Raw genomic sequence first — 12,181 nt, forward strand, 5'->3', positions numbered from 1 at the left:
TATACACATACACATATACATGTATACATATAAACATATACATGTATATACATATAAACATATACACATATATACATATACATGTATATACTGTATATACATGTATATACACATATGTATTATACATTATATGTATGTATTATGTATATATAACATCTATTTTTGGTTTGTCCCATAATAAACATAAACCATGTTATGTCCCAATTTCTTCTCTTCTCTTCAAACCTACATATTTACATATATATATATATATATACAGTCAACCTGCCTGTATACAGAGCATAAGCCATAGCCTTCACCTCCCCTGTTCCCCTTCCCCCTTGTTTTTGGATCCGGATCGATTCAACTGGCAAAAAGAAAAAAAAACCCCCCTTATGTCCAGTATCTGAATCCATGCCAATATAACCCTCACCCTCACCCTAATCTTGCCCACTTAATCATTCCTCCCCCCTGTCACTGCTCTGTTTCTTTCTCCTTTTGTTATTTTGTTTTCTCTGCCTGTGTCAAATTCAACTTGCATTGGATTAGTTCCTGTCTAGTCTACTTATGTAACCAGAAGAATCAATGATTGTTAATAAGGATGATGAATAAAACACTGGTAGGTCCTTCTAACACAATGGAAGTAATGCTTGCAGAATCATCATCTTCAATGCACGAATCAGAACAAATTTCAGATCAGAAGAATATGGCACATCATATACCACCTCCTCTGCCCCGAAGACCCACTTCGAAAGCTCGGTTACCCTCTTCTTATTCGACTCGAATTGTGCAGAAATCAGTCTCTAATTCAAGCAGTCAAAACATTGTAAGTGATCTTAATATTCATCCTCACACTCTGAAAGCATCGGATGATATTGATGTCTCTAGTCATGACCGTGTGGATCTTAACTTAATTTCGAATAATTCAATTCAATCCAGTCTTACCTCTAGCAATCTCTTCGTGACCCAATCTTTCGATGAACTCAATAATTTGGAACCACCTAATTTGGTGACATTTAAGCTTAATCCATTTGATGCTAACAATTCCCAATGTTTAGATGATGAGAGATCAGATCATTTAACTGATAGAAATTATATTGCAAAAGATTTAGATAACTTGGATCTTCACCACAATTATCACCCTCATCATCAAATGAACAACTTTGATAGGCCTAGTATTATGGAGACAGATCAATCTTTGGAGGACGATAATCTCTCTCTTAATTTCGAGTTCAATCTGGATCAGACCGATGAATTTTGTTCCAAATTTCAATCAGATAAGTTTGGTAGTGATGGAGAAGAAGAAGAAGACGAAGACGAAGACGAAGACGAAGTTACTGAGGTGCAATCAGCAACATCGGATAAAATTGATCAACTTCAACATAAATCTGGTGGGTCGCCTATGGATAAGATTGATGTAGAGGCAACATTGAAGGGCAGTGGAGCTACTTCTGTGATGATTTTAGAAAAACCGAAGCGTGAAAGAATTAGCATAAAACGATGGAAAGATGCATTATCCGGATTGAGAAAGGTCAGTGAAACAGGCAAACTTTCTATTATTACCATTCATGGTATATGGAATTTGAAGCCCAATGTAAGACTTTTCAGTATGATTGAAATTTTTTTACTACAATTTTCTAATTGCTTTTTTTAATACATTTTTAATTACAATCTTTACATGTACAGATCTGCGTCCTTGTGCATTTCTTTGACTTTCATTTTGTTAACATTTGGAAAAGATGTGCAGGGAATATTAGAAATATTGAGAATCGATTAGATAGGTATATAGAGTTACAACCACAGAGATGGATATATGAAAACAAAACTTCTATTACATATGAGAGTAGCTCACAATGATAGTTCACCCATGCGCTCACACCTTAGAGCTTAGATGGGATCTGGACCAGCTCACTACAAAATTAGTGGGGACGCATGATCAATACACCACTGTGTAAGAGAGTGGATTATATTCTCTGTTTGGTCTGAGTGTAACATTAAATGTGCATGTCAGTTGATAGTAGTGGAGATATTCCTTTTCTGTCAACTGACTTGTCATTTAATATGACCCAACTCCCTAGATACGTGCTAGTGCTAGATAGCACTTATCTTGAAGTCAATGGCACATACTTCAAGACTAAGTACATTGTAACTTGCCCACAAAATATTCTAGTTGACTTGATTAGCCAATCCTATTACTTGTTTTGCTCTTTCCTTAATCCATTGTGTCCTACGCATCTACGGTTTCCTAGATTAACACCATATCGACCCATATGGTCGAGTTGCACAATAGCCACTCCTCATTTGGGGTGCTATCACAAAATGTGCACTCTAAGAGCACATATGGGGATAGATTTACAACTTGGGGCTGATCATTGATTATATCTAACAGGAACAATGTTTTGATAGATGTGGCTCATTGCCACCACTGATGTGTAACTAGATTTTCTTAACTGGGAACATGTAATGCCTAGAATATTTTGTTCTCATAAAGGTGCATATTACATACACTCAAAACTTTTCCATTCGCAATAGGAAATTATTAATGTTAGAATTGGCTGCTACAAGTAATAAACTACCATAACTCAATGAATACCTGTAATGAAAGAGTGTTATTTCCTGCTAATTAAAATTGGGAAGAACCATATCTAAACAGTAGTAAAAACCGAAGCGATGACCACAGCATAATTTTGAGAATGGTAGCAGGAGATTGGAACTTCAATTCAAATTACAGACCTTTGAGATATCATGAGTAGAAATGCACAAATAGTATTGAAGAATTTATGTTACTAAGCTGTTCAATAAACTCATTTAAAATTATTCTTTTTTATGCAGAATTCTCGGGTATGGTGCTTAAATGCTGAAAATGAATGGACTCTCGGGGTTGTAGAATCAACAAATAAAGAAGAATCAATTATTAGCACTACAGATGTTAAGGTACTCAAAGCAATCAATAAATGGATTCCCCACTCAACTTATTCGTTGAAGGATATGGCTTGATTTGGATGGTTTTTTGTGTTAAATGCAGCCACAATCAAAATCTTATCCTCGATTTATCAAATTACCATCTTCTAAAGTTAGACCAGCCAATCCTGTCATTCTTGAAGGTGTAGATGATCTCATACAGCTCAGCTATCTGAATGAACCTTCAGTTCTACACAATCTTCGCCACCGATATATTAGTGACAAGATATACGTGAGAATCTGTATCTGAGGAATTTGCCCCCACTCCCCAAATGCATCTTTTCTTACAGTGGCTGTGTGTCTATTAGAAAATATCTGACTTTCAAATGCACTATTTTCTAGACAAGAGCTGGCCCTGTCCTAATTGCAATCAATCCATTCAAGAAGGTCCCACTTTATTCAAGAGATTTACTTCAGCTTTATACAAACAATGTTACAGATGGTCTTGATCCACATGTGTATATGACAGCAGAAAGTGCGTTTCGTGCGATGATAAGAGGTCGGCATTGAAGTCATATTTATTAAAACTATGTTCCAAACACTAACATGGTTTTCTAATGATAGTTGATTTTATGATTAGAAATTGCATTTCAAAATATGTAAGCTGTTTCTAACACTTTCTTTTTTTATTGATTCTAAGCAGATGGAACCAATCAGTCAATTATCATCAGGTGTGTAATTTCACAAATAAAAAGCGACAGTATTTACTAATAAAAGTTTTTTTCTAAATTCTTTGCCTGGTTTCTGTGTTGATCGCTGAATCTCTGGTCATTATTTACCATTTCATTACTAAATAAAAAACATTATTTCTCTACTTGTTGATTACTCTTTCTTATAAGCTCCTTGTTAGTGGTGAGAGTGGTGCAGGAAAGACGGAAACCGCCAAAATTGCAATGCAGTACTTGACAGCAGTTGGTGGAGGTGGTGCCATAGAAAATGAGATTCTACAAACCAATCCTATATTGGAGGCTTTTGGGAATGCGAAAACCTCAAGAAACAATAATTCTAGTAGATTTGTAATGTGTTCAGAATTTTTTGATTGATTTTCTTGAAGCAGTAAATAATATCAATGATTCTTCTGTTCTGATTTTCAATGAATGCAAAACTTCTGTTCTGCTATAAGACATGTCTATTTTTCACCATATTCTGATCCTGTTTATGCAAAGATCAAAGAGTATATACATTATTGTGCTTAAAACTAACAAAAAGGAATTGTCAATGTGCAGGGAAAACTTACAGAGATATGTTTTGACTCAGGGAAGATCTCTGGAGCAAAAATTCTAACATGTAAGAAGGCTTCTGTCTGTTTTAGATTTCAGTAGCTTATTCTTGAATATGTCATTTCACATTTTATGCAAATATGCGGTTGATAAAGGTGTGTTTATTCATATTATGAACATACCCAATTATTGATTGAATCCTCTCCTAAACCTTGTGTGTTCTCCTTCCATATGTTGTACTATATATCTTTTGGCGGGTTTTGAAATCGAAGATCTACTTGAGAAGGTAACATATAGCATAGCCTTTCTTCCATGGGAATAAATCTGAAATTTTAACAGACAAAAATAAAAAACCTGAAAATAATTAGTTCTTTTTACATCAAACCAGTCACGAGTTGTACAGCAAGCGAAGGGTGAAAGATCATACCATATCTTTTATCAGCTCTGCGCTGGTGCAGATGACACACTAAGGGGTACTAAATGTTTTATTCTCTCATTGAACTTATGCATGTGAATTACATATATTACATTTCTTTTGAAACTGTTAACTGATGTCTTCTTCCACTGTTTCCATAGAACGTATTAGTCTGAAGATGGCTAAAGATTACCACTACTTGAATCAAAGTGGCTGTATGGAGATAGAAAATGTCGATGATGCTGCTCAGTTTCGTGAAGTGGTGGTAAGTTTCAGAAAATGAATGTCATCTTGATGTCCAAAAGACCAAATACCATCCTTAGAAGTTATGCATGCAATTGGTGTTACACCTGTTACTGGGATTTTAACCTTTGCGTCAGACTTAAAGATCTAGCTTTTTGAACTTATGCAGGATTTTCTCTTTGACATTTCTCCATGTTATCTATATATGTTTTCTGTTTCCATGGAAAAATAAATTAAAAATTTAGTTTGTGTCCAGGATGCAATGAACATAGTGAAAATAAGCAAACAAGATCAGGAAAATGCCTTCACTATGGTTGCTGCGGTTCTATGGCTTGGAAACATAACATTTTCAGAAATTGATAATGATAATCATGTATCAGTGAATGATGATGAAGGTAAGCCAGCAATTTTGAATTTTATTTGATTAAGTCATTACTAAATTATAATTTTGGAAAAGTAAGGAGATAAATGAAGGAATAAGAAAATGATCTTCTAGATGCTACTGATTGAATTGATTCATGTTTGTAAAAGAAAATTAACAAAAACATGCAAGCTTGAGAACATGTTTGTCAGACATTTTTTCACAACTACTGAGTAGCTGAATAACATAGATTTATTCTAATAAGATGAGCCAAAGAATGATTATGATTATACTGTAATCCCTGTTCAATAATTACTTGGGCGTGAAATATGTGCATTGAACTTTCTGTGATATTCTTTCTTCAAGTTCGATGTGTGTTCTTTGGGCAAACTAAGTGCTTTCTTTGGGTGTAGTGAAGGAATATCAGGAAAATGGCTGTAAAGAACTTCTAACACATACACTAATCAGCATATTAAGCCGTTTCTAAACTCTTTTTCACAAGATTTCTTAGGTCAACTTATTTACCACATGTTATCCTTCATCTTTCCTGGACTTGTGGTTGTGATTAAGAACGCAAGAAAAGATCATTGAGAAAGGAAATGACTGGGTCATCATGGATATTGGCTCTCAATATATTGATGCACTGTTCCATTCCCAAATATGAACCTCAGCTATGGGCTTGAAACTGAATTTTTGCAGTAAGTTGAATTAGTCTAACTTGATATCAAATCAATGGATTTTTTGTGAGTGCTTGATGGGAGAAGGCTACAACTAAGGAAAAACTTTTTAACATTTTCCTTTCTGGGCCTTGGCTAATGACATCAATGGTATAACCCAGATTTCTCACACTAATATTCTGATATTAAGTATGAAAACATCTGAATTCTAATAAAGAGAGACATTTATACCTTTTCTATAGAAAAGATAAGAGTGATTGCTTGAAGTAATTAGAGAAACATCCACTGTGCTCATCGATTAACTTTTCATGTTTTAACGACTTCATCAATAGATATTGTATTTTTGAGGCTGAATATGTTGTGTTGGAACTTAGATTGCTGTCCGAAGTTCATGCAGATTATTTTCTCAGTTTCCTTTGTAGATGTGCTACATTACTTCTACCAATCTACTGAGTTTTAATTTTGGTTCTTTTATTATTATATGTGCAGCGGTTAGAACTGCAGCGAAGTTGTTAAAATGTAGCAGAGAAAATCTAGTTGATGCTCTGCAAACTCGGAAAATGCATGCAGGAAATGAGATGATTATACAAGAGTTAACTTATGCTCAGGTGGATGATAGGATTGATGATGTTATGTTACGTTGTCTGGAATGAGCATGCAAAACATATTTATTCAAAATTTTCTTGACCCAGGCAGCTGACTCAAGGGATGCATTGGCAAAAGCTATTTATGCTGAGTTATTTGATTGGCTGGTTGAACATATAAATAATTCGTTTGAATCTGGTAAACATCATACAGGCAGATCCATCACGATTTTGGACATCTATGGATTTGAATCCTTTGTGGTAAGAAACAAAGTAAAATTTTCTCTTCAAGTAAAATCCAGTCTATTTTTTGAATATTAAGGATATGGAAGTTGGAACTAATCATCGGAAACTCATTCTGCTACCATCTTCTCATCAGAACAACAGTTTCGAACAGCTATGCATCAATTATGCCAATGAGAGACTGCAGCAGTACTTCAACCGACATTTATTCAAACTTGAACAAGAGGTTGTAATGTCTCCTAGAGTTTGAGCATGAGGATCCATAATAATCATAAATGAAGCACATTTAGCTCAATATTTCTGAGCTATATCCATTTATCAAACATCCAGAAAACACTTTTTGATTTTACACAACTACCTCGCCTTTTGGAGTTTTTGGAATACCTGTGGAATATGTGGTATATTGTCTGTTAATAGGATTCTGCTGAACTCTTTTTGAAACCAGGAATATGTTTCTGAAGGCATTGACTGGACACATATCAAATTTGAAGATAACCAAGAGTGCCTTGATCTTATTGAGAAGGTTGGATCCCTGAATACCCAGTTATAGTCACACAACAACACAGTAACTGTCTTCTACATTTTTTCTGGCTATGCTAAATTTTCTACTGCCACAACAACCATTTTGCAGAGACCTTTAGGTTTAATTTCTCTACTGGACGAAGAATGCACATTTCCAAAGGGCACGGATCAGACACTGGCCGAAAAACTTAAGGTTCACTTGGATTTTAATAGCTATTTTACAGGAGAAAGAAGTAGAGGGTTTCGTATTAAGCACTATGCTGGAGAGGTATAAATCAAATGTGTGACAGTTATTTGTGTGTAGTCTCGCATGTGGGTGCTAAAGGCAAATAATGCATGAAATAGGTTATTTATGATACTCTGGGTTTCTTGGAGAAGAATAGGGATCTCCTGCATTCAGATTTGTTGCACCTGTTATCTTCATGTGAGGCATCCATGCCACGGCTATTTGCGACTAGGATTGAACAAGCTAGCCTTCAAAAGCCAATGCGCTCACACCAAAGAAAACCAGCAGAATCTCAGAAACAAACTGTGGCAACTAAATTCAAGGTCTGGATTTCTTTGTCTTCTCTCTAATAACTTGGGCAATGTGCATGAGGTATGTTCATATTATTAAAACTTTTAGCATTGGTCTTAGAAGAAAATGAGTTATTTTTGAATAGAAATGATTGATGGTTTTTGTAACATATGACTGAGAATCCTAATCACATCATTGATGCTTTATATGCCAAATTACTCGAAGCCTATGCCATCTTCGATCTAATCATGGAGGATTATGCCATTTGTACGAATCTTTGTATCCTCTTTGCCTTTCATGTGGCAGTGCTGTGATCCATAGAATTCTCCCTAATCTGGTTCCATGCATTGTACCCTATGCACACCAAAGAAGAGCTTGATTAAGCAGAATAGATAGTGGGTTTTTTCGCCGTTTGTGATTTCTTCAGTAGATTGAAACCACCTGTCCTTTTGTAATGTCTCATACTTATAACACATCACAGAATAGGGTCACAGGTGGTTAGAAACTCACCACCTTGCCGGTGAGAGAAATAAAAGGATGATTTAACCCCTCACCTTGGAATATCTGAAGCTCAATCATAACAAGGTTTGTATGAATAGTTGCGTGTCCTTGTCCTTTCCAATGAGGCTTAGTGCCATACTTCTTTATGATAGAGACACGATCCATTTTTGCGCATATGATGATATGACTTGGAATGTCATATCACATAGTCCCCCTTATGCAGTTTATAACACTGTTTGTGGCTTGAGATGCACCTCAAACCTATCAAATTTAGCTTGCTTCTGCATGTCTTTTGCTTTCTATGAGAATAAGCTCATATGCACTTCTTTTGTTAAGAAATAGACTAATTGTACTGGTGGCAAAGCTGAGTTTGAGGTGAAAACTCACAAACGTATTTATAATGAAGTAAACAACAGCTGATAATATCATTCGTGACGAAGCAATCAAAGAAAGGAGTGATATACTCTTTGATATCTTGCAAGCCTAAGGAAATATGTCAGACCCCCTTGAAGCAAACTCTGGAGTGGGATAGATGTGAATGTGGGATGTTCGTATAGTTCAAAATCTCACCTGCAGGAAAAATAGCTGCATACCGTGAAGGTAAACTGGCAAAAGAACTTCATGAGTTTGTGTAATTGTACGCATTGACCAATTCCCTATAGGGTATATGTTTTTGCAAAAGCAATTTGATAAACATATGTTTGCTATCCATGATGCTTCTAATCATGGGCTGATGTCACAACTCATTGGGGTTTTGACAATTAAACAGTATTTTACTACGCCATCACTTTGTTTCTGTATTAGTGGATGAATGTATTTAATGTTTTTGTGTAATGCTGTTTCATATCTAGGATTATCTTGGCAGATTCTGTTATAATATTTTATACATATCAACCTATCTCTCATGTGCACACACAATTTGTAATCTCATAAAATGTTTGTTCGATTTGCACTAGGGGCAACTTCAAAAATTAATGCAGTGGTTGGAGCACACAGAGCCGCATTTTGTGCGTTGCATCAAGTCAAATACTTTGCAACATGCCAACCTTTATCAGGATGATTTAGTCTTACAACAGTTACGATGTTGTGGTATTCTTGAGATTGTAAGAATTTCCAAGGCTGGCTATCCGACTCGAGTGTCTCATCAAAGTTTTGCAGGAAAGTGAGTGATTTCCTTTAGTTTCCATTGAGTTGATATATATTTATCATGCCAAAAGTTTATGGCTCTATTTGTATTTGGAGCTTTCATTGTTCTTGGTATGAATTTTTTCTTTCCAGATATGGTTTCCTTCTGCCACTCAACTTTTCATGTCAAGATGATACACTGAGTACATGCCTTGCAATTTTGAAACAATTCAGGGTTCCTCTTGATATGTATCAAGTGGGATATACAAAGCTTTTTTTCCGAGCTGGGCAGGTGTCTATGAAACCTTGGAGATAGATTGGCTCAATGGAACTTAATGTTGAAATATTTTCAGTATTATGTACAGCTTGTGTAATGATATAAAATGTAAACTGCATACAGGTTGGAAGATTGGAGGAGTGTAGACTGAAAACACTTAATGGGATTATCTGCTTTCAAAAGCTCTACAGAGGTTATAAGGCCAGATGCTATTTCAAGAAACTAAGAAAAACTGCCATATTTCTGCAGTCTTGTAAGAATGCTGCTGGCTTTTGGATTTGAAAAAAAAATCGTAGATTTGAGCTGAAGTGTGAATGCAGTTGTACGGTGTGGTCTTAATTTTTGGTACTTTTGCATGATTATGTAGTGGTTAGGACCAAGAGAATCAGACGGCTGTTTAATGAGGCATTGGCACGACACCGTGCAGCTGTAATAATACAGAAGTATGTACGATGCAGAGCACAGAGAAAAGCATACCTCAAAAAGAAAAAGGACATTGTCTTGATTCAATCAGGTGAGGAGATGATGCTAATGTGGCATGGCCTGTGTGACCAACATTTTAAAACTTTTCTTAAATATGCATTCCACTTTGTTTAATCAAAGGGGCAGATAGTGAATTATAGTTTGCTCTTGAACCTTAAATTTTGTAATGTTGGACACAGTTGCTAGAGGTTGGTTGGCAAAGAGAAAGACGTCGGCTTTGCGCACCAAACTTGAGAAGGAAAGGCAAAAACTCCTTGCATTGCAGCGTTTCGAAGAAGAAAAACAAAAGGCCCGTGAATTGGAATTGAAGCATTTTGAGGATGAGAAACATAAGGCCATCGAATTGGAATCGACATATTTAGACAAAGAAAAACAAAAGGCTGTTGAACTGAAAGGAGACACGGTCATTTCAGCAATAAATGGTTCCTCTCTGGATGGTACTACTCTTGAAGCGGTGAGTGTTACAAAAGGATTTCTAACTATAACTGAGGTGTATTATGTATATGACCAATGTGTATCTTCTTTTGTTGTTCTGGAGCTAGGAATCGGCAATGGTTCGGTTTCGGCTTAACCTGTTTGGCCTTGTCCAAACCAAACCGGTTAAGACTAAACTGGTTTGGGAGTTTCCAAACCTGAACCGAACCGGTTCCTAATCCAGTTCAGGCTAACCGATCAAGCCTAAACTGGTTTAGGAACCAGTTTAGCCAAGACGATTAAGCCTTAGCCGGTTTGGTCCAAATCTGTTTGGTGCGACTGGAGCCGCTCCAAACCGAGCTCAAACCGGTTAAGGAAGCTCAAGCCTTAACCAAACAGAACTAAACTGCAAAACGCCAAACTGTTTAAAAACGGTTTAGGATTGAGCCGAGCTGTTGCCAATTCCTATCTGGAGCCATATTTTAGTGAAACTATTTGCGTTTGCTATATAGGCACCTAATCTGGAGTCGGACAAAACCATCAGGGTTTCCCCTGTATTTTTGTCGGAATTGCAAAGCCGTGTGTTGATGGCCGAGTCAGCTCTACGAGAAAAAGAGGAAGACAATGCAATTTTGCGGCGGAGGCTCAACCAATATGAGGAGATGTGGGAGAAAGCGGCATCTTTTCAAGCAAGCACCGAGAGAAAGGGCATGATTGCATTTGGGGATGTCGCACACTCTTCCGGACACTATGATCCGGCGTTTTCTTTGAAAAACAGTGTAATCGCTACGACAGAAAATGAGGGTGATTTCAGTCATGATGACAACACCTCAGTCGGAACGGTTACAACACCCGGATATATTATGACTCCCAGTAGACAAGAGAGCCCCCATGCACTAGTGAATGCCATGACAGCTGTGTTTGAACACCGGAAACAAGCTTTCGAAGATGACCTCAACCTTTTGGTTGATGTAAAACCAGGACAACTTGAGGTCACCACTATAGACCCTGAGGATGAACTCCGTAATCTGAAGGAGCGGTTTGAATTCTGGAGAAAGGACTTTAGGACCCGCTTGCGGAACACAAAAGGAACACTGCGGAAACTAAGAACCGTAGACACACACAGAATGAAGATGACATTGGGGTGGTGGGGTAAGAAGGCTTGATAAATGGATGAAGGAATAAATGAATGCTCCATCTCAGGTTTCCTTTCTACCACCCTTGTAAGGCAATGTTTTTTCTATTATGTCAATTGAAAATTATGTATTACATATTTGATTATGATTGTAATTAAGCAAATGCCTTTTGATGGGTGTCATATATTTCCAAAAGGAAATGCATGATTGATCAATCCATCATTTGGTTACAATTCTTATTATGTGTAAGGACTCTTAAAGATCCCCAAAGAAAAGTTCCATTGTTGTATTGACTCTGTTTCGTGATTCCTTTGGAATGAAATAAAAGTATTGTGTGTGATATATTTGTTCATGTATTGTGAATTGAATTATGCATTTATGTTGTTGCTATGATTTTGCTAGATAGGCATGTGAAAGAAACAAATTGGGCTGTTTGATGTATATCATAATTAGGTGAGACGGGCATCCCACATTGAAGAGTTCTACGATTGTATTTTTGAAGTGTCGATCCAAATCCAATAAC

General features: G+C 36.5%; 1 protein-coding gene across 2 annotated transcripts; it reads left to right on the plus strand.

The window, feature by feature from the left end:
- Positions 1-507: 507 nt before the first annotated feature.
- LOC147854374 (myosin-3-like) lies at positions 508-11,898 on the plus strand. Of its 2 annotated transcripts, XM_087331579.1 has the most exons (23): positions 508-1,510; positions 2,812-2,913; positions 3,005-3,172; positions 3,283-3,439; positions 3,584-3,611; positions 3,791-3,956; positions 4,167-4,227; positions 4,433-4,446; positions 4,549-4,633; positions 4,737-4,840; positions 5,075-5,213; positions 6,346-6,464; positions 6,549-6,701; positions 6,820-6,909; positions 7,129-7,206; positions 7,315-7,473; positions 7,551-7,754; positions 9,180-9,385; positions 9,502-9,640; positions 9,749-9,878; positions 9,993-10,139; positions 10,288-10,562; positions 11,035-11,898. In XM_087331579.1, exons 1-23 carry the CDS (start codon positions 581-583, stop codon positions 11,686-11,688), a joined length of 4,308 nt encoding a protein of 1,435 aa, XP_087187705.1. In that variant the 5' UTR covers positions 508-580; the 3' UTR covers positions 11,689-11,898. The 2 variants fall into 2 exon arrangements, with proteins under 2 accessions (XP_087187705.1, XP_087187704.1); XM_087331578.1 differs by lacking the exon at positions 4,433-4,446 and having other exon boundaries at positions 4,167-4,241.
- Positions 11,899-12,181: the final 283 nt, after the last annotated feature.

Source organism: Azolla caroliniana, unplaced genomic scaffold, assembly GCF_043228905.1.
Source record: "Azolla caroliniana isolate FFs.n. ecotype wild unplaced genomic scaffold, voAzoCaro1.0.p SCAF_15, whole genome shotgun sequence".
NCBI lineage: Eukaryota > Viridiplantae > Streptophyta > Polypodiopsida > Salviniales > Salviniaceae > Azolla > Azolla caroliniana.

Bases quoted from the DNA above. Each gene is read 5' to 3' on its own strand.
- LOC147854374 (XM_087331578.1), top strand. From the start codon at position 581: ATGATGAATAAAACACTGGTAGGTCCTTCTAACACAATGGAAGTAATG. The intron at 1,511-2,811 runs GTCAGTGAAACA...TTTTTTATGCAG, and splicing joins CATTATCCGGATTGAGAAAG to AATTCTCGGGTATGGTGCTT. The intron at 4,634-4,736 runs GTACTAAATGTT...CTGTTTCCATAG, and splicing joins TGCAGATGACACACTAAGGG to AACGTATTAGTCTGAAGATG.